The sequence below is a fragment of the Montipora capricornis genome, chromosome 6, assembly GCF_036669925.1.
Source record: "Montipora capricornis isolate CH-2021 chromosome 6, ASM3666992v2, whole genome shotgun sequence".
NCBI classification, from domain to species: Eukaryota; Metazoa; Cnidaria; class Anthozoa; order Scleractinia; family Acroporidae; genus Montipora; species Montipora capricornis.
In genome coordinates, this window is record NC_090888.1 from 63,265,022 (window position 1) to 63,287,521 (window position 22,500).

General features: G+C 40.3%; 2 protein-coding genes and 1 pseudogene across 2 annotated transcripts in view; all 3 read left to right on the forward strand.

Annotated features, from left to right (window-relative positions):
- The window catches only part of LOC138052837 (uncharacterized), a 22,973-nt gene extending 21,477 nt beyond the window's left edge, over window positions 1-1,496 (forward strand). The window contains exon 4 of the mRNA XM_068899421.1: window positions 266-1,496. Within this exon, the coding sequence (XP_068755522.1) occupies window positions 266-888 (623 nt within the window). The 3' untranslated portion in view covers window positions 889-1,496. The remainder of the gene's footprint in view (window positions 1-265) is intronic.
- Window positions 1-22,500, forward strand: part of LOC138052838 (uncharacterized) — a 116,907-nt pseudogene that overhangs the window by 85,028 nt on the left and 9,379 nt on the right.
- LOC138052846 (roundabout homolog 2-like) lies at window positions 9,336-17,461 on the forward strand. Its single transcript, XM_068899432.1, has 4 exons — window positions 9,336-9,569; window positions 11,445-12,005; window positions 13,201-13,746; window positions 17,014-17,461. The coding sequence occupies exons 1-4, from the start codon at window positions 9,368-9,370 to the stop codon at window positions 17,091-17,093; spliced, it is 1,389 nt and encodes a 462-aa protein (XP_068755533.1). The 5' UTR covers window positions 9,336-9,367; the 3' UTR covers window positions 17,094-17,461.

Below are 22,500 nucleotides of genomic sequence, written 5' to 3' on the forward strand. Positions count from 1 at the left end.
TTGCTTCTGTGTAGTTAATGAAGACAAAAAGGAAATTTGCCCATTTCACTTTCCGTTAAACACATGTGAAGTTGAGGTTTTATATTATGTAAATTTGTAAGATCTCCAAAGAGACCTGATGAAGGCTGGTATTGGCCAGCCGAACATGATATCGTTAAAAAATACATTTTCGCATTGTTTTGTACGTCGTGCCATAGTCTTGTTCACTTTCATAAATATTTTTTAAACACATAATTACTTACTTTTTTTATGTCTTATGTCACAGATTGTTCAGATCTGTTAAAATCAGGTCAAACTCATAGTGGAGTTTACTCTGTGGACCCCGATGGAAAAGGATCCTTCAATGTTTATTGTGATATGCGCACCGACGGCGGAGGATGGACCGTGTTTCAAAGAAGACGAGATGGCTCAATAGACTTTTATCGGGGATGGAACGATTACAAATCAGGCTTCGGTCAGCTGACGGCTGAGTTCTGGTTAGGAAACGACAAGATCCACCGGCTGACGGCCTCTAGACCCAGCTCTCTGCGAGTGCAGTTGGAGGATTGGAACGGAGGCAAAGCGTATGCCAAATATGGTCGTTTTAACATTGGAAACGAGCAGGCGCAGTATCGACTTGAAGTGAGTTTGTATTCAGGGACAGCGGGAGATTCGTTGGAGTTTAGTAATAACATGGCGTTCTCTACAAAAGATAGAGATAATGACAATTGGAGCAATAACTGTGCTGTGAGATGGACTGGTGCCTGGTGGTATGGGTATTGCATGCGCTCCAATCTAAACGGAAAATACTTGGGGAATAAACATGATTCCCGAGGACCCTATTGGATGAAATTTAGAGACAATCTTTCTCTGAAGTTCACTGAAATGAAACTGAGGCCATCTGCTTAAAAGGAAGACTAACTGCAAATAAAATGTGTTATTTTTAAGGAGACTAACTATATTAGCGAAAAAAAAAATAGCTGGCATGATTATCAGATCAAGTACTGTAGAACTGAATTATTTTATGAGAATTTGATTCTCTGTTCAAGTAAATCACAGCAATAATATCGTGGAGCAGTGAGATCATTGTGGCATGGTTAGTGAGCAGCGTTTACTTCATTGACGTCAGTAATCTTCAACAAATATTTGATGTTATTATACATTCAACTCTTTAACTCTTTTGTGATTGGCCGAAATTCGAAATCAGCGCCTGTGACGTCATAACTGCAGATTATACAGTTATCATGTCACTCAAGGTCACGGGTTATCATGTCATGTATGACCGCAGTGCATGATAATCATGTCAAGTTCGCGCGCTTTGTGTTGCCGTCAGTGAAGAAGCAAAAAACTGACTGTTAGGTTTGTTTTCTTCAGTTGCCTATTATTTACTTTCTCATCAAGCTTTTTTTCAAGTTTTCACATATTGTCTAATGCTTAAAATTTTTTGTCAATCGAATTATGTGCCGCTGATTTGTATACGGTTTACTCGTTGACAAATAAATTACCAGTTCCACTCACTGTCGTGACCATCTCGGTAAGGGTTATCTGCCTCAGCCTTCGGCTTCGGTTGATAACCCTTACCTCGACCTTGATTATTCTGGATATCACAAAAACCTCATCCAATAATTGTTTCTTATTGGACTCACTTAAACTAAAATAAAAAATGATTGAAGTGGGTGGGTGAATTGGGGTTTTATGTTAAGAAAGGGGCAGTCACATTTTACGTACGGGATGACCTGAGTGTAGCAAATAACGACTTTGATTCATCGTGATTACCGCGTGGACTCCAATGGCTTCGTTTTACCGAATCCACTTTCACTAAAATTTACATAAATGAAACTAAGGCCATTATCTTAGAAAGAAGAACTACTGCAAATGAAATCTCTCATGGATAAAAAGTTTTTTAGTGAGGCACTGTGGCATGGTCATGCGTCTTCACTAATCTGTACAGCATAATGAAATGACTTTACCCGAGGATTTAAGACACCGACCATAAAGTTCACAAACATTTTTTTCACCACTAGTTTCAAAACATGTGAGAGATGATTCCAAGCGTTCACTTTTGATTTTGTAGCTTGCAAGGCATTATGGCACTTCTGTAATCAACTAAGATTAATAAGTGAGGAGAAATGTTTATAGGGTAGCTATAGTTTATTGTACGAAAGGAAAACAATAATTGTTGTGTCTTGTTTTCGTTTGTTTTTGCCTTGCTTCCGGGCTTTATTTGCAAAGCATGTTACTGCTGCTCCGTCAACTTGAAGGGATTAAGCAGTACTGTGATTGATTTTTTAGACCTTGTCGACCGATTCATCCACTTATATACGGGGTTTACGAGGCGTAAAAGCGAGTAAAACAAGTGGGTTCTAAGAGCCGTATATCGCAATTAGTTGGGCGCAGAAATAAATCTCATATAAAGCAGCTGCAGTGATTCAGTTACAAAGGTCCATAATGTTCCGGCTTGTTATTCAGAATAAATGAAACCAAGCTATGGTATTGTGATCACGTGGCCTGAACACTAGAAGCTTGCAATTTATCGTGTGCAGGTTACAGCAAAGTTCACTCTGTCAGCTTTCCATCCATTCGAGGTGGGTAAAATGAGTACCAGTATTACTGGGACAAGTTGTGCATGCCACGGTATTGGTGTAGCGCCCACCCCTGCCGTGAGTTACGGTAAAAGAAGAAAAGGAGCCTTCATGTTGCCTTTGACTTCGGTCGGCCTCTTGTCTTGTCCGTGTCTAGGTTACACCGGTCATTTTTCATGACAGAAAATGCCGGACAAAGTGCTACCTAACTGGGAGCAATTTGTTAATTAACAATTATTGGATTCGGTTTTTGCATGATAGCGATAATTATCAAGGCCAAAGTTTGTGTTACGTGCGAAAAGCGAAGGCTGAGGCGGATAACACAAACGGAGGCCTTAATAATTATCGCTATCATGCTCAGCCTCATCCAATGCGAAAACCTCATCCAATAATTGTTTTATTATGCATATTCCTGAGCTGAGCTCCGCCATGACAAAACTGATCAACTGCTGGTTAGTGTGTTAGGTGACGTCACCTCTGCATGCATTAAACAATTGTCTGTAGGTATGACGTCAATTCTACATATATTAAATCTTTTGTCTGTAAGTATGGCGTAAGAGAAACAGAGCAAGCAAGAATTAGCTTCGTACTTATAGCCAATCAAAATCGAGCTGGTAACACCAATGTATAAATGTTGTTTCTCACGAGTGAGCTAGGGAATAAGGCTGAAATAACTATTTAAGTCGGCACGAGATACATCGAGGGCTTGGGTTCCAGGCCGGGGCATCATGGGCAACGATGTAAGGGTATATAAGACCAGGTATAACACGTGGTTGTCATCTAGGCTTCCGAACCAAGCGCGTTCTTTCGTTTCGTTTAATTGTTTCTCTGTTTAGTTCTTTCTTTTCTAGGTACGATGCATCCAGTCTGGTAGGATCGGCTGTTCTAATTTCCTTTTTGTAAAGCCTTCGTAGGATGGGCTTCTAATCGCTTGGAGCTTGAGCCTTGGTTGACCCCTTGATTCCTTCCCAGATTTCCTGCACAATTTTTTTCCCACACGGTTTTTTTTCTGGCAGGTATTTTCTGGCCTCCGTTCAAACCGCATTTGCTTTGTTAGCGGTTGCTCAGCTCTACTAATTCTTTGTACTTCAGGTTTATATTGTATATATTTTACTTATATTGTACGTCGGAGTTGATGATCCCCAGCCTAACTGGCTGCCTGACTGGCACAAAGCTTGTGAGCTTATATGGGGAAGTAGGCCAATATGGCCTGTTTATCTTATAGTCAAATGCAATGACGGAGCTGTTGTTCCCCAGCCTAACTGGTACCAAGACTGATTGCTTGTTCGGAGTAGTAGGCTATATATTTTGTGCATTAATTAAAGTGTTGTGGCTCACCAGCCCTACTGGCACTTGTCAACGACCTGTACGTGCGGAGATAGCTTTATCCTTGGTTGCTTTTCAAGGATTTGTCAAGTAGTTTGTAAATTGTTTGTGTTATAAAGTGTTCAGGTTGGTTCTCGTCAGGCCCTCCCAAAATAAACTTATTTGGTTCAGCGAAGCTGTGTTGTTATTTGTTGTGGAGTGGAGACAAAATTAATAAATATTCTCAGTTTTGAATTCTCTTTGGGTTAGGAAATGTTACCTGGCTACATCAAAAGAAACAAAGTAAACGAAAGAGAGAAATAATACTCGTACTTACCTGATCAATTTAAGAAACTGTCTCTTAGAGCATAGCAGCCCAAGTTCGCGTCACTAGAGAGCGTGTAATGATGAATTACTAGTGGGAAGATGACCTTTGAGTGGAAAGCGGTGTTGCGTTACAGGCACCCGTTGAGAATTTAAACGTCTTATAAGACTTTGTATGGGAAATAAAATACCGTCGATTAGGAAGCCTAAAAAACGCTCAATTTAACGTTCATTCAATAAAATGAATAAAACTGACTCACCTCTGGTGTATTCTTGTGCGTTTTGGTGCTTATTTTACCGTTTCGGGAATTCCGTCTTTTCACTGTTCTAAGACGAAGTCAAGGCTGCACACTAAGATTTCGACCGTAGTCAGCTCAGAGGCGGTTTGCGCCTCGAAAATCCATCCCAGCCGCGATTTTTTCACGCAAAAGCTAAAGCCCCACCTCGAACCTCAGAGAATGTTTCGTCGTCAAAAATCCCCACGCACTTGGCTGGAAATGAGCATTTTCTGCTTCCGATTCCACGATAGCTGATGAATTTAACAGTTAACTCGACACGATGAGGTACAGCCATTTAATGTACAACACTTACCCAATCCCCTAGCCTGCGAGCAAGCTGTCTTTCAGGGTGGGTGGGCGGGCGAGGAGAGAGAGAGAGCTTGCGATCATGTCTCGTAAATTTGAATTCCGCCTCCAGTATCCCCCGCATTATCTAAGCGTTTGAGCTGTCAAAATCTGACTAATCAGATCTTACCGGAAATATGAACCCAATGTAAATAAACATTGTGCAAGGATTTCCCCGGAACCGCATGGCCAACAACACTCCGAAGAAGCTTTGTTTAGGAAGGAAACCAAATGCTGAAAGTCCTAATGATTATTGTAGATGTTAAAAACAGTTGACAGGCCTACACGACTCCCTTGTACGTGGTCTGGTTTCTGTTGCCTTTGTCATAATTACATATTTGAATGGATGCCTCTTTTAGGCGGCTCCTGTAGTATTCATTTAGCAATGGTTTTTGCCCTTTACATTTGAATCTCTCTACTGCTGTGTGATACGTTTTCTTCCAAGAAAATAGTTGGTCTCGAAAGTAATGTTTTTACTTTCTTGGTGTTGATTTTCTCAGAAGTAATGTGAATGTGACCTTATGGCGTCTCGCATTTGCGCCAATTTAATTTTAGGCTCGACCGATATATTCATCGGTGGTGGAAGCGAGTGATATTCTGTTCTTAAATGTTTGACCCGGGCCCGGGTTCATTTTGTTTTTTTTTAATTCTTTCACTCGTTCTTCTGACTTCTTCTGCGTGTTTTGGTTTGTGGCAATGGTCAATAGCTGTCCTCCTTGAACCTCTGGAGTTAATTCGTTCTCGTCGATGCTGTTTTGATATTTGATGCCGATGTGTTTAGGTCGCTTTTTTGTAGAGGCATTAAGATATAGTACGTCATCACCTGATCAAATTGGCCAATCAGCATTTCGCGTCCACTTTTTGGACGCAGATATTCAAATTTACGAGACATGATCGCAAGCTCTCTCTCTCTCCTTGCCCGCCCACCCACCCCGAAAGAGAGCTTGCTTGCAGGCTACCAATCCCCACAGTGTCACTCGTAACCATGGAGCTGTTCGAAAAGCCGCTATGGGGATGGAGTAAGTGTTATACATGAAATGACTGTACGTCATCGTGTGCAGTTAATTTGACGTCGGACCCAAGCTCCGTGACCATTCACAAGATCACCAACTGTTAAATTCATCAGCTATCGTGGAGCAACTTGATGTCGTTCCTTATGAGCATGCCTTTTTTGGGGCATTCAAACCCTCCGGTTCTTGCCTTTGATTGTGGGCTTTTTAGACAGATTCACCAACGTGGCGAAGTAGCTGGTTCCATTCACTCCCTCCCCTTCCGAGTGTCTGTCGGTGTTTTAGTTTAGCACACACGTGAATATTTCCATCGCCCCTTGCTTATTTACTCCTGTCAAATCTCATTAACAAAATTGCAGAATACTGGGCCATATTCAAATTCATTAGCAGGTAATATTTGCTCATTGACAATCCATGGCGATCAAGAACATTACAGACCTAAGCTTTACTGCTGAACATCCTGCTACTTATTTGCACATGAATAACAGCTATTTAACTCTGAATTGTTCCTCAATCAATCAATCAATAATCTTTCGTTAACGAGGGAAAACGTATCACTATGATCATACGTTTTCTAACATACGGACATTAGTCGTATAAAAAAAAAAGTGAATTGAACAATGCAATAACAAATTAAGAAAATCTAATAAATAACAAATAAAAAGAAAACAAATAAATAACAACATATGTATACATCAACTTAAATCTACAATCATAACAAAGAACTTAAGCGGTTCTGGATGCTGACATGAGTGTAATTGCTGCAATATGAAATGACTCGATTAATCTTAAGTGACCACCTTTTGTTGGGGAATAACTCAGTGGTAAGAACATGCTCCAAAGCATTCCTTTTACAATTAAAAGAGCTACAGCACTATAAGAAATGGTACGCTTGCCAAAGTCTTTTTTTTATGTTATGGTGCAGTTCAGGAGCCCATCCTGGAGCGTGCAACTTCCATACAGCGTCTGTGAAACGGCATTTTCACAAGTAGGTTTTTTTTTAGACTAGCCCTTCCCGCGAATTAGGTCAAAAAACAAAGTCAGTTACGGTTCGGTGACCCTATGACGTCAGCTTAATTTCTTGTGATTGCTCATCGGGCTCCTGTGGGAGTCTCATTAGCGGGAAATTCAATCTAAAAATAACCTTACTTGTGAAAACGCCGTTGCACAAGTATAGTTAAGTTGCACGCTCCGGGTGATGGGCTCCTGTGCAGTTATATTAATTTTGCAAGCCCTAGTACGACATCCCTGTTCGCGTGCGGATAAGTAAGACTTTTTTTGCTCTAAACATTGTGGTGCAATAGTATTCATGAGAATAGGTAACCTTCAAGGCTAAGCGGAAGATGGACTGACAGAAAAGCACGAGCTGATCGTTTAGTTTCAATAATACTGTCTGAGTACAGTTACCCCATGCTGCCAAGCAATGAACCAAATAGCTATGAATGCACAAATCATAACTGAAGTAGAAGTGCACTGTCATAAATTAGAAAGGTTTTACTTCTACGTAGCAGCGATAATTTACTTGCCACGACAGAGTACAATTAATTTTGTCTACATAATGCATTGCGCAAGTCAAGTGGTTATCAAAGACTCAAGTCAGGGAAATAGAGAGATTTCTGTTTAATTTAAGGGGAGAAGTAAAGACCAAAAATATCGTTTCACTCGTATTAAGCACCATCACAAGCACATGACCTTCTGGCACCATGTTATTCAGCTCAATCCAGGAGAAGTCAGAGAACTTCGCCGATTGCTAACAAAGGAGAAAGGATATTCAGCAGTTACTCCTGACCTTCAAAGAAGTAATAATTCTGTCGCCAACCACTTTCATGGCCGTAGCTAGGGGAGGGGCAAGGGGGCCAGTTGCCCCCAAAAAAGATATTTGAAAATAAATTAAGGTTGTCTCTTTCTGGAGTGTTGGGCAGACAATTTAAACTTTACTGATATTACCTTTGAAACTTTTTACAACCGATTCCCTCGTCTTGATTGATAAATATATTTTTAAAGGAAATCAATTTGGAGACATCATAGACTAATCCGTTAGTTAGCGATACATCAATGGTTTAATACTAATAATAATATCAAAAAAAACTTTATTGGGCACACTTAAATTGCTGGTAAAACGAGTAGTTTACAAAACCTTTACCTAGTACCTGTCTTTCTAAACTTGGACTAACTGATGTTTACTTTTGATGAAATATCCCTCCCCGCCCCCCCTCCCCCCGTCGAAAATTCCTAGCTACGGCCTTGACTTTGCCTGCCATTTGTAAAGATTTGGAGTTGATGATGATATTCGAGTTGGAAGGAGTGGAAGTGCTTTTTTCCGCGCGTTGATGCTACTCAGAAACGCTTAGTTTACATGTGACTGTTAGGACCCCTGACTGATCTACTTTTCTACACTGTCTGTCATTAGTCCTGCTAATCCCATGCATCGTCAGATTAGAAAGAAAAATAATTTCTAGCCTCGGAAAAATAGTTAAATTACGTTTTCATTGGGCGTTTTTTCTTTCTCTTCTCGTGATTCAGAATGCAAAAATGCTTTGAAATCGTTGGTTACGAAGACTTCAATCGGGCTTTTCAACCGTGCTTCATAGCCTTCGCCTTCGTCACTAGCGTGGGCATTCCGTTTTTGATACAGGAGCTGATAATAGCAGAAGATCTTCCTGAATCTTGCTTCAAATTCTTTCAAAGTGACTGATGACTGGAAAACCAATCAGCTTTGGAATTGAGTAACGATAGCAAAAACAGCAAGGAGCAAAACAATACCTTTACATGTTGCGCACGTGCATTTTCACGCTTCAGTGCATTTATTTTCTCAGTGTTCAGGGGGAAAATGGTTAATAAGCCACTGGATTACTCAAATCGTATAATTTTCTTTATTTCTTTTTATTCGATCTTCAAAGGAACATATTACATAATTTCATCTTCTATGAACTACAATAAAATACGGACTACGGCGCTTAATTTCAACAGATCTCACATCATCGATCACTTACTTCTGTGATGATATCCAGTAGATTTAAACAGTCCTCAAACTTCGGCACCACAGGTTAGCAGAAATATAAAAACAGGTTGGTGAACAAACAGGTTAGCATAGATCCGTTGGCAAAACGTCCCAGAAAAAGTGAACTTTTTTCGTGTTATCCGGTCTTAATAACGTTACTAATCTTAAGGTAATCAAATGTCAATCAAGGAATCAATTAGCAGAATCAAATAATCTACTTTTTTACAAAACACTCAGTAAGCACGCAAGGATATGTGTCCATTCTCCTTCTTAACGTAATCGCCACTTGTGACAGCTTTCATTAAACTGACAATTTTTTGAAAACGTTGGAATTGTCGCAAAAAGATGATAGAAAACATCAATTGATATTTTGATACGACTTGTTTCCACAAATAACCATCAGGACAAGATCATGGCTTGGCATGATCGGATAACCCGTGGGCATTAATTTTGGCAATTTACCCACACTCGTGATCATAGTATCACATAACGAGCATACTTGTCCATCCGAAAAAAGGCGCATTGTTTATCTTAAGGAGCAAAATGACTTCGCAGAACCAGAGGCTCCCTTCTTTTGCTTCCATTATATCTGTTCTGTCAATCGTATTTTACTGCGCTGGATTTCTGAGGGTTGAATTTGAGTTGGCCGAGCACAAGAAAAGAATAAATGCTATTGAGAGCGTCGTAGAGGTTCAGCCGCCGACAAGCGGACCGAACTTTGGGCAGACAAGAAAGAATGCTACCGGTAAGTTTGTCTACTTAACTCTGTTAAGCAAAAATCATAGAGATGTTGTCATGTTTTACATGCATTGATGAATCTTTAATTGGGATTTTCGACTGAAAAATAAACAGCTTAACAGCGCCAAAGCATAAAGATACCTAGGAACGTTAACAGCCATGCGTTTACTTTTATTGTTGGTTCTACTAAGCTTCGGTATTCTCACAACTTCTGTCAAAATGAAAAATTTGTAAGGTAATCAAGTAAGACCGACTTTGTATCGCATAATGGCAGAGATCTCGCTTTCGAGTTTCGCACTGGTCTCACGTGGAAATCATGTTCAGTCCCATAACACTGCTCTGTTTTGCCCGACAAATGGCAAACAATTAACCCAGTCTTGTCCAATAAATTATTTCCATTCCGTCGTCATGCAGACAGGGACAAGGTATAAAGGAAACGAAAGGTACGTTATTTAAATGTCTTGTCGTTCTAGCGCTGGAGCCGGCACTAATTGGGGACACTGTAAACTGAAATTAACAATGAAAGCAAATCAAGTCAAATGTTGGTCTTTTAAGGAAAGGAGAAACCGGAGTACCGGGAGAAAACCTCTCGTTGCAGTGTAGAGAACCAAGAAACTCAACCCACATATGGCGCCGAGTCTGCGAATCGAACCCAGGCCACATTAGTGGGAGGCGAGTGCTCTCACCACTGCGCCATCCCTGCAGCCTCATTCGCTGACATCCTCGAACTTACAGCTTATGTCGACCATTTACGCATGTTATATAAGGACGTGGAGCGATATTGTGTACTAATTTATGCAAGTTAATCATGACAGACCTCATTATGATTAAAGACACTGTTTCAATTGGTCGTAGCAATTCAAACCAAATGACTTCCAGACTGTTTTCATTCCATTATCCCCTTCCACAGAGGGATGATGAATACAAGTAAGAAAACACTGAGTTCTTTTTAATTTTCTCGAAGATGACGATAGTGATAAAAAATCATAAATCCCGATCGAACTTTTATTAATTTTACAGGTTTAGGTGTAGCAAAGTTTGTGTTTGTATAAATATGTACTTGTGAGTTCTTTTATATTCCTTTTTTTGATACTAGTGTGACTGATTAATGAAAGGATGAATAATGCAGAGTTCCCAGAAAAGTTATCACCTGAAGCCACGAGATTTGTTATTCCTGGTCAAACAGACGTCGCTTGAAAGAAAATTCAAAAATTCATCCACGCTTTGAATAAGGATACAAGAAAGTAAAGCCGATGATAAATAAAGGCTTGGATTGGTTTCAGTTCTTGACTCAAGATGGTTTTTGAATTAAACAAGTTTAACCAGGCGATCTTCGACTTAATCATAAAATACACCGCGCACCGGTGGCTTAGTTGGTTGAGCATAGGGCTGTCGCGGGTTCGAACCCCGGCCGGATCAACACTCAGGATCTTAAAATAACTGAGGAGAAAGTGCTGCCTTTGTAATTTCATCTGCAAATGGTTAGAATTTCAAGTCTTCTCGGATAAGGACTATAAACCGAAGGCCCTGTCTCACAAATGTCTTCTATGTTCATAAGGTCCCTGTGGGACGTTAAAGAACCCAAACACTATTCGAGAAGAGTAGGGGATTAAGTCCCCGGTGTTGTGGCTGTCCTTTTTCTCTCCAGCGGAAGTGGCCGGCTTGGCGTCGATGTCTCAAAAAGGCTTTTAGGTGTACGAGGCCACCTTAGCAGAAACATCCACAAGTCAAAAAGGGACTTTGCCGAATGCTGGTACATGTAGATGTAGACATGTAGATTAAGATACACACCTTTTATAACCTTTCCGCAATTTTTCTCTCTCACAGTGTTGAATGCCCTTTAAATTTCGATTCATCTCTTCCATTGATTCCTTTCTGTTAGAACTTGAGCTTTTGAGACTTAAAAGACGCCAAGCGGATGCAACTCAATCCTGCCTATCATGTTCCCCAGGCCCTCCCGGTCCACCTGGACCCAAAGGAGAGAAAGGATCACAAGGACGAAAGGGCAAAACAGGAAGAAACGGAAAGAAAGGTGATCAAGGCATTATGGGATCGCCGGGAAAAAGTGGTAAGCAAGGCATTAAGGGGCCTCAAGGAGAAGCAGGACCCAAAGGACAAAAAGGAGATGTGGGCTTGCCAGGCAAGCCGGGAGCTAAAGGAGAACCTGGTGAATCAATTTCAGCTCCAACAGTGGCTGTTTCTCCTGCAAAGTTGACAGTAAGCGAAAGCCAATCAGCTTCGTTTCAGTGTTCAGTCGCGGGAAATCCTCAGCCAACAGTGGTGTGGAGTAGGGTAAACAGTCAGACAGAGGTGAGCCAGTCAGCGGTACCAGGAAGAATGTTGCGTTTAAGAAATGTTAAAGGAAGTGACACGGGTATTTATCGATGTTCTGCGACAAACATCCTGGGGAAAGCTCATGCAGAGAGCCAACTGGAAGTAAATGGTACGCATTTATTATTCAGGGATCTTTTTAAAAGCCTGAACGAACTAATCACTCGTTGACTGAGACCCAAGCTTTTCTGACATTCTATGCCCTTTTTCGCTCCCACGATATACAAATGTCTCCATTCTTTAATACCTTTATGCATTTTTTAACATCACTCCGGAATATTCGGATGCTGTATACGGAACTGAGCAGTAGCGAAAACGCTCGATTTCGATCATTTCAGTTCCAGCAGTATAACTAACCGAGCTACACTTGGGGCTTCAAGTAAGCACTTGGTAATAGTTAACCCCATTAAATGAATGAAAATGATTTAATTTATTGTGATGATGATGAGTAGAGTGTAACCCAAAAAAGACCCGAGTGCTCCCGATAGGGTTCGACCTTATGACCTTCCGATTATTAGTTCGTGTGCTGTTTCCTGCCACAGCGGCGAGAATGCTATTTTCGACAATTTCAGTCCTAGCAGTATAGCAGTTCAATTCGACAGTAAAACAAATTCTACTCCTGATTGGGGCACTGCAATCTTTTCTCTGATTTTCGAGTGATCATCGGAAAGATACATCTCTTCACTTGTTGCTTAGCTTGCCATCTCTTTAACTTAGTCCTCAACACAGTCTCACCTACTACCAAACTCAGTCACTTAGTCCTGAACTTATGTTGTTACGTTATTTTAATTCCCGTACACCTTGCAACCAACCTCACCAACACTAGGTAATTATAACAGGATAAAACTAAATACATCCTGTTCTGATCACTAAGAATGTGATAACATGACGAAAGCTTCCGCCTTGTAAACCTGAAATAATGAATGATAATAATTGTCACGCGAATCGCCGTCGCAAGTATAGCAACGACGAAGTTCAACAAGGTCGAACCGAAAGCATATTATGGCGCCCCTGGCTGCCGCTATACGGTCCATGTGTGTGACCTTGTAGCATAGCTTACAGCCAGCTAGAATCAGCTGTGTATGCTGGTTTTTGCTGAGAGGGGAAAACCGAGACGGAAAGACCTTCGGAGCAGAGTAGAGAACCAACATAAACTCAACCCACTGATAACATTTATCGAATCAGTATTTAACGATGTCCAAACTAGTCTCAGCAACAGCAACTGGAATCAATTCTCGTATAAGATAATAATTTCAGTGTCAGTCTTAACTTGCTGTGATAATGCATGAAATTCAACTTTGTTGCAGTTCAGCCATCTGTTTCTCTTCATCCTGGACCTCTTTATATCAGCGTGGGAAGTAGCGTTACTCTTCCCACTTGTCACGTGACTGGTCACCCCACACCAGACGTGAAGTGGAGCAAGTTTTTTGGTCAGCTTCCACAAGGGAGGGTGCTGAGAAATAACAGAGTCATGAGATTATCAGACGTCCGCAAAGCTGACTCTGGAGACTACGTTTGTACTGCAACTAACCTTTTAGGAAGCGCTGTTAAGAAAACTCTCTTAGTTGTGGTTTCCCTGCCTAGCTTCTCAATTAAACCTCCAATCAGAACTGTTGCAAGACTTGGCGATTCCCTGAGACTGAACTGCAGCGCTACTGGTGATCCACAACCAGTCATCAGCTGGAAACGACAAGGCTCTTCTCTGCCAGCTGGACGAAGCCAACAGATTAATGGAGCGTTAGTTATAAGGGATGTTAAGGGAGAGGATACAGGAAATTACATTTGTGTTGCAACCAGCGTCGGAGTGTTTGACACAGAAACTGGAAGTTACGTAGAAGTTCGGCGTCCAAGAGGTGAGCGGAGAAACATGTAAAGTAGTATACTTTTCTTTAAGGACAGGAAATTTCCTAATGTGCACGTGACCAGAATACTATGACACAAGAAAATGGATACACCAAAATATAGCCACGAAGTACATTATCAAGGTCTTTTTCGTTATCAGTAATCACATCTCTGCCTCTTACACGCGGTCATTTTTCCTCGAAGTAAAGTCCACCATGCCTTTTGGCATAATGGTAAGATACAGCTGATTCCTGAGTTTTAATTGAGCAAATTAGCCAAGTGATTCTTCATTGAGTGAATAGGAGAGACAATCTTAGGACGCTTGCAGATGGCATTTACCGCACTTGTTGCATAGAGCCTAGTCTAAACAGGACGTAACGGCATATTGCAAAAACATGAGCATGGCTATTGCAACACGGGAGTGAGATAAGCTAATAGTACCAGCTGGACGTCGAAGGCACGTCTGGCCAATTTGTTGAGAGCGCAATAGCAGTGAAGTATCTTTGAGATTGAAATGACCGTAACTACATAATAATTGTTGATCAGAAGTTTTATCAAGCGAGATGACCAAGGTGCACTAACCACCAAAAGAAAGATGTTACAAAGAAAATCCCATTAGTGGTGGGTTTTCTTTAGAGGCGTTTTTTGCCTGGCGACATATGCATTAGCCCAGATTCAAGCAAAATACGAGAACTCGGAAGCCTCCAGAACATTAACATCTTTTGTTAAAACAGGAGATACTTATTTCAAGATATTTTTGTAGCGACGCGTTGCCGGCAAATCGTTTTTCTTCTAAAATATCCACATTCAGTAAAGCTGCTCATCATTTAAATTCGAGAAACAAGGTCTGGAACCAAAAAGTGCCTCTAAAAAACAACATTTTGTTTTACGTTTTCACCCTGGTATTTATATCAAAGAATCCCTAATTTCCTAACGAGAAATAGATATCAACCTATTTTCCACGTTTTCTCGCATTCTTTTGCCACGTAAGTAACGAAGGTTACTTCGTCATTTATCGTTAAAGTTTTGCAGGTACATCATCCCATAGCAACAAGAGTATCAAGTGTTTTGTTTGATTCTTAGTACATGTGTTCCTAATAGAGCCCTTTGCACACATCAGGTTGCTAAATATTTCCATAGTAACGCGCAGCGTCAGTGTCTTCGCCTGAATGAGCGAGTGGTACATTCGCTTTCGCAAAGCATCCGTTTGTACGACACGCGTAGTATCCACGAACAAAATGGAATAATGTTAGATTTTCTTCTGCCAATTTTGCATCTTTTGCAAATGTTTATGTCATTGATTGTGCCACACAAGTTTAAAGCGGTCTCGACTTCAACCGAAAATTATCAAATAATGTTTAAAAAAAAACCTTTGGATCCAAAATAAGTATATTTCAGAATCGAATTGTTTGCTTAAGAAATTCAGGGCGTGGTCTTCTTGGATAATTGTAACATGTAACAGTTGCCTTATTGCCTTGACTCGTTTTTCTCAGTGATTAAAACAGTCTTTTTTTATTCCTGGAACAAATTTGAATTCAAACAAATCCTCCGGTTGAACGTTATTCTACAGTAGGAGTGTAGGTTCCTTTTTTTTAATGGCTAGTTACCGAGATCCAGAGAACCAAATTGAATAAGGATGATACAAATGTTCGAGGTGGAAAATTAGTGAGAAATTCAATACTGTCGTTCATAAATGTGTCGTATTATTTTACTTGTCAGGGCACAAGAGAGAAGAATTTGTAACATCCTATGAAATGATTGGTTCCGGGGGCGGACGTATTAATACTAAGATCGCTGCTGCTTTAAGCAGTCCCTTTAGCTAATACAGACTGACAATGGCCGGCAAAATCAAGTTAAACAAACTCCACCCACCTCTGACGCCGGCCAATGAGATAAGCGTTTGTGGAAGCGTACGAATAAGTGTAACCGTCAGAAAAAAAGTCAAAGGCACCTGTGGCTAATTTGTTCAGAGCGAAAGTTAAAAGCAGTGAAGTACGTTTGAGATTGAAATAACCGTAACAACATAAGAATTGTTGAGGCACAAAAATTCAGTTTTATCGAACGAGACGAGAAAGGTAAACTAACCACGGAATGAATGAATGAATGAATGAATGAATGAATGAGTACTTAATTAACAATTTTTCTAGGGGCTTTTCAGGGTCAATGAACATCACTTTGTGGGAGACTTTGCCAGACTTCTCTTAAGGAGCAAATGACACCCGTGCAACTGAATAACAAGTAGAGTAGAGGCTTTTTTTGCCTGGCGACATAAGCCTTGGCACAAGTAAAATACTCAGAAGCCTTTAGAGCAATAACATCTTTGGTTAAAACAGAAGACATTTATAATTATCAAGATCTTTTTGTAGTGAAGCATTGAAAATCATTTTAATTTCGAGAAAGCTCTCAAAGCAAAAAAGTGCCTCTAAAAAACGACATTTTATTTTTCGTTTTCATCCTGGTATTATATCTAACAATCACTAATTTTCTAACGAGAAATAGATATTAGCCGATTTTCCACGTTTTCTCAAATTCTTTTACCACGGTTACTTCATCATTTACTACTAACGTTTTACAGGTACATTCATCCCATTAGTAACAAGAGTATCAAATGCTTTGTTTGATTTTTCGTACATCAATTCCCAACAGAGCCCTTTGCACTAGGTTGGTGAATGTTTCCATGGTAACGCGCAGCGTCAGTGTCTTCCCCTGAATGGGCGAGTATTGTTTCTATGGAGTCTTCAAGGCATCCGTTTCTACAACAGGCGCGTATCACCGAGTAAAATGGAATCATTTTAGATTTTTTTCTGCTTGTGCTTTTGCAAATGTTTATGTCATCGTGTCCACAAGTTTGAAGGGATCTCGACTTCAACCGAAAAAATTAACTTTAAACTTAGTATCAAATAATGTTTCCAAAAAAAATGTATCCAAAATAAATAAATTTCAGAGTCGAATATTTTTAAAAATTTTTAAAAATTCAGGGCGAGGTCTTTTTCAATAATTGTCACATGTAACAGTTGGGCTTTACTCTTAATAAGGAAAAGCTCGTTTTTCTCTGTGATTAAAACAGGTTTTTTTTACAAATTAATTCTTCGAACAAATTTGATTTCAAACATATCCTCAAGTTGAACGTTATTCTCTAGTAGGAGGGTAGGTTCCTTTTTAAAGGCTAGTAACTGAGATCCTGAGAACCAGCAAGGATACTAGAAATGTCCGAGGTTGAAAATCAGTGAGATATTCAATATTATCGTACGTAAATGTGTCTTGTTATCTTTTGTCAGGGCACAAGCGCGGTGGCCTCATGGTTAGTGTGCTCGACTCCGGATCGAGTGGTTGCCTCATGCCACAGAAACCGGGATAAGCTCCGGCTCTGATGAGCCTCTTGGCTCGTAAACAGACTTTACTTATCATATGATTGGTTCAGGGAGGGGACGGTTTTTTAAAAGTGTTGTTAACACTACGATATCTGCTGCTCTAAGCAGTCCCTTTAGCCAATACAGCCTGACAATGGCCGGCAAAATCAAGTTAAGCAAACTCCACTCACATCTGACGCCGGCGAATGAGATAAGCGATTGTGGCCAATTTGTTGAGAGAGGGTATAATTAAAAGCAGTGAAGTATATTTGAGATTGAAATGACCGTAACTACATCACAATTCTTGAGGAAAAAAATGGGTTTTTTCAAACGAGATGATAAAAGTAAACTAACCACTGAAAGAAATGTTGCATGAATGAATGAATACGTAATTAACCCATTCTCCCAGGGGCTTTTCAGGGTCAATGTACGTCACTTTAAAATAAACATACATACTGTGTTTATTTCCTTCCGTTTTGCAGCTAAGTCTGAATTACAGGAATGGGGTCAATACTAGAATATATAATATTATGAATACTTATATGTTACGAATTCACATAGTCTCTTTGTATTACATGCTTGTCTAATTAAATTCGTGTTTCCTGACCTGAGCGTGTAACCATGATAATTTGTTTGCGATGCAGTAGATGTAAGCAACGGCGTAGTGGCTCTTGCGCGCGAGCATCATGTAAAAAATTGACGCAAGCTTGACCACGACGCGTGGCAAGGGTCTGGAGACCAGAGGCGACTAGAGTCTCGCTGTACGACAGGCCAGGAAATACTATTCGGAGGGCCTTCCTCTGTACGCCCTCAACAACATCGCTCAAATACTCTGGTAGAGCGGCCCAAACTGGTGATCTATACTCGAGGATTGATCTTACTAGGGCGCAATAGATAGCAATTAAATCTACAGCTGGAACCTTTGATCTCGCTAGCAAACGAAGGGCATAGAGCCGTTTGTTCGCTTTCTTAAAAACATAATCTATATGTTCATTCCATGACAGGTCATTTGTTACGTGAATGCCAAGAATCTTATAACTGTTTACTCGTTTAACTACTGAGCCCATTAACTGCAAGGGACCGAAATGCGTGGGTTGAAACTGCAAAAAGTTGATGACCATTTCCCGACACTTTTTGGGATTGAGGCGCATCCCCCGTTCAGTGGCAAACTGGCAAATATGGTCAGCAATACAGGGCAAATAGCTTGGCGAGCACCTGGGTATGATCTCAAATACAGTGGTATCGTCGACATACTTAACAGGAAATGGCCAGAAACTCGCCAAACCATTCACCAAGATAGCAAACAACAATGGTGCGAGCCTAGTGCCCTGCAGTATTCCCCCGTTGGGAAAAACAGGAGGCGACAAGGAGCCATTTGACATAACACGCTGAGGCCTGATCGAGAGAAACGCCCCAATCCACCGAATGAGACATTGGCTGGCATTTTTTGTGGGAGACTTTGCCAGACTTCTCTTAAGGAGCAAATGACACCCGTGCAACTGAATAACAAGTACATAGTTTACACAGGTGCCCCCAGAACAGCATGAGTGAGACACCACCACACCGGGTACCACGTCCCCTACTCTTCTTCAATAGTGTGTGGGTTCTTTAACGTTCCGCACAAGTGATGTGAGACTTGGCCTACGGTTTATCGTCCGTATCCGAGAAGACTAGAAAGTTTAACCATGTGCAGATGCTATTACGAAGGCAGCACTTTCTCCTCAGTTATTTAAAGACTCTGAGTGTTGGTCCGACGCAGGGGTTTTGATTGCGTAACCTCCCGCACATTAGTCCGATGCTCAACCAACTGAGCGAACCGTTTCAAGCGTCAGTCCTTCGTCAAAACGAATACAGATATTCGAGTACGAAGAAATCACATAGTGTATGGATAAAGAGGAACCTTAAAAAAGATCCATGTGTGGTGGGTTACCTTAGACAAGCAAAGCAAAATACGAGAACTCAGAAGCGTTTAGAACACTTATTACATCCTTTTAGAAATCCCTGGTGATCCTTGCAATCTGATTGGCTCTCTGCATTGGAATTTATTCACGAATCGCATTATCTTTTGCTCTGAATCGCACATTTCCCCAGCCAATGATAAAGGAACATCACTGATTTCAAAACGAAAGAGTGCGCATGTATGAATTCAGACCTCATTGCATTCCACTCAGTCCAATTACTATTATCAACAGCTTTTGTTAAAACACAAGACCCTTATTATCAACAAGATAATTTTTGGCATAAAAGATGTGAGCTTCGTTCAGGTTCGGCCTCCAAGAGGTGAGCGGGGAAGCATGTAGATTAATCATTATAACTTTTTGTAAGGAGAGGATTTTTCCTTGTGTGAATAGAATATTATGAGAAACGTTAACAGATTCACCAAAATATAGCCACAAATTACATTCATTATGGTTATTATCATGTCATCAATCACCTCTGGTTCTCACACGCGGTCACTTTTGCTGAAAAGAACGTCTGCCATCAGGTTTTGGAGGTAACCAACATTTGGATTCAGCGGACAGACCAGAGAGAAAATATTGAACGCCTAATAGACGACATTTGCCTCACTTGCTTTCCATATAGGGCAACCGAGAGGCTGGTTTACACAAGACATAAGCATACAGCAAAATCATAAGCATAAGAAATGCACAACGGGAGTGAAATAATTAATTTTTTGGAAGCTTCAGAAAAAGAATCAAAGGTGCATGTGGGCAATTCGTGGATAAAGTGCAAAAGCAATGAAATGTCTCTGAGATTTTTTAAATGTCAATTTGAATTGCTTTCATAGGATACATTTGATGAAATAACCGTAACCGGATGAAACAACCGCAAGTATCTAACAATCCTTGAGGCACGAAAATTTGGTTTTGTCTGACGTGTTCAGTGATGACAGTAAAGTAACCATGTAAGAGAGCTTCGCGAGCTGTGGTTTCGAGCGTTAAACTAGAGCGAATTGAAATATTCGAGACGAAGAAATCACGTAGCGTTATGGATACTGAGAGCAATCAAAGTAAAAGCACTGTGAAGGAAACTTCATGAATGGCGGGTTTTCTCAAAAGCCTTGTTTTGCCTTGCGACTGAGGCTCAAGCACAAGCAAAATACGAAAACCTAGAATCGCTTTGATCTTTAACCGCATCTTTTGTAAAAACAATAACACTTTTTATCATCACGTTAGTCTTTGTGATGAGGCGCTACAAATCGTTTTCCTTCCGTGATAAAGAAAATATGAAATTTTAGATATTGGAATTGTGGTTATTGTAAGTGAAAGTGATCATTGCAGTTAACGTTTATGCCGGAAGCAACTTACGCAGTTGCAAGGACGCCTTAAAAAAATGCAAACTTATGGTAATTCCTTAGTATTGCATTGCGCATTCCCACTGCGCACGATTTTCGCCTCATTAGCGCACGCACATGAGCACGTGCGCGTACAAGACGTAAGAGATTTCCCTCAAACTAAGCTCGATAGCGAAATAACTGCTCCTTTTATCTCAAACGAGCCCGGTGACCCCCAACTCTTTTTTCAAGTATTTACTAATAACATTATAATAAAGAAAATATTTTAAGAAGAAAAAAATTTTGATAGTAAAACATGATTTTTTTTTGAAAAACAGTTCCGTACTGGGTGTCTTTTACCCAAGGCGAGAACTTCAAGCTAACCACGGCACTGTCCCAAAAAGTGCACTATTCCCACAACCAGGCAATCAAAAACGGCGTAAATGAAGCAATACTGCTTTCGTGAATAATAAAATTTTGTGTCTGAAGTAACCAAGACTTAATTATGTATTAAGATGATTCGAATTTTTAACGCGCAACCAGTAAGAATACCCCATTTTAAGAGCCTGCTGACGCGTAAACAAGCACGGTGACCCCTTTTTTTTATTTCATTTTTTAAATGTTCACATCATGAATGTTAACTGTGCCAAGTTTCCAAAAAAGTTTGATAGTAGAACAATTTCAAGGGAATTACCTTAAATGGGATTTGATCCCCATGAACGTGCAATTGCGCTACACCTGCGCGCTCTGCCATTTCAGCTATTAAGCAATAGGGGCGCTGGTCACTTGCAAGCTCGTATTTTATCCCGTGTGTTTAAAAACTGGATCATTGGATAATGCAATTCCAGAGTTTTGATTGGCTTAGCCGTCATGGTGTATGAGCTTTTATACCTTGCTCTAGAAAATAAGGAAGGGAAGATTTATTCTTAATTTGTGGGCGATTTCGAGAGAAACGTTTTCTCTTGGAGCTTCCCACTCGCCCTTGTTGGATATGAGATTAATGTAGCCAACTATCTATCATCTCACATCCAACGCGCGCTCGTGGAATAATTGTGAATTATGTATCATTTTCATTTTTTTTATTTTATTACTTTTTTTTTTTCCAGGCTTCTTTGCAACTGCTCAAATTGCTATCACTTTCAATGAAAACCTTTTCCTTTTAAATATCCACTTTTTAAATCATCTTAAACCGAAAAAACAATAGTTGAGTTGTGGTTACACTAGCCCTTTTACCCATGAGTAAATAGAGTTTGCCAACGGGCAAGGAAGTTTTTGTATGTAACCGTTCTCCCTAGACCGAAACTGCCCTAGGGTTATTTTCATGAATACATAGAAAGAACAAAAGAACTTCTCATGACAGTTCCTGAACTGAAAAGAACGGTTTATCTGCTCCCTGAGGTGGTTTGGCCAATCATAAAGCAGAACGTAACTAATACACGAAGATCCCTAACTATACTTATTATACAACAATTATTCTTTGAAATCGAGGTGAATAGTGGCAAAATATTTACCGTGCCGCGAAGCGGCACCGGCTCGGAAAATATTCTGCCACTATTCACCGAGATTGAAGAGAATAATTGTTTTAGTACATACTCACTCAGTGATCTCAACAACATTTGCAGAAGAAAACCATCCAAAGTCGATTTAATTGACATCTCAATTCATGCGTGGAAAACGTGCAAGTGGCAAAAAGCATGCGCGAAAGTGTTTACAGAAGCATCAAACATGTCAACTCTAAATAACCTTCGTTAACATCCTCGTCACAAACAGCAAAATGGTCATTTAACACCGTTTAAATCAGGAATCTACATGTAAATCGAAAGGTTCCTTGTTAAAACATTTTCACTGTTCGATCAAAGTTGACAGGTTCGTTTGAAATGGAAATTGAAAGTGCAGTTGGTAAAGGATCCACGTGAAATGGCAGCTGCGCTGTAATTGAGGTGAGTGTTGGTTTGTTGCAAAATGACTGTAATTGAGGTGAGCGTTGGTTTGTTGCAAAATGACCCGTCTTGTTTCCTTGCAGCCATTTAAAACTTTGTTAGACATTCTTTTGATTCATCGATTTCAGTAACGAATTCGTTTTGCTGGGCGACCAGCCCTACAAAGTAGAATTACTCCGAGTGAAACAAATTGTTGACGTG

What these genes read in the sequence shown, in the direction of transcription:
- LOC138052846 (XM_068899432.1), top strand. Translation starts at nt 9,368, where the DNA reads ATGACTTCGCAGAACCAGAGGCTCCCTTCTTTTGCTTCCATTATATCT. An exon ending in GACAAGAAAGAATGCTACCG is followed by an intron (nt 9,570 to 11,444) that starts GTAAGTTTGTCT and finishes CCTTTCTGTTAG; the next exon opens with AACTTGAGCTTTTGAGACTT. An exon ending in AGAAGTTCGGCGTCCAAGAG is followed by an intron (nt 13,747 to 17,013) that starts GTGAGCGGAGAA and finishes ATCTTTTGTCAG; the next exon opens with GGCACAAGCGCGGTGGCCTC.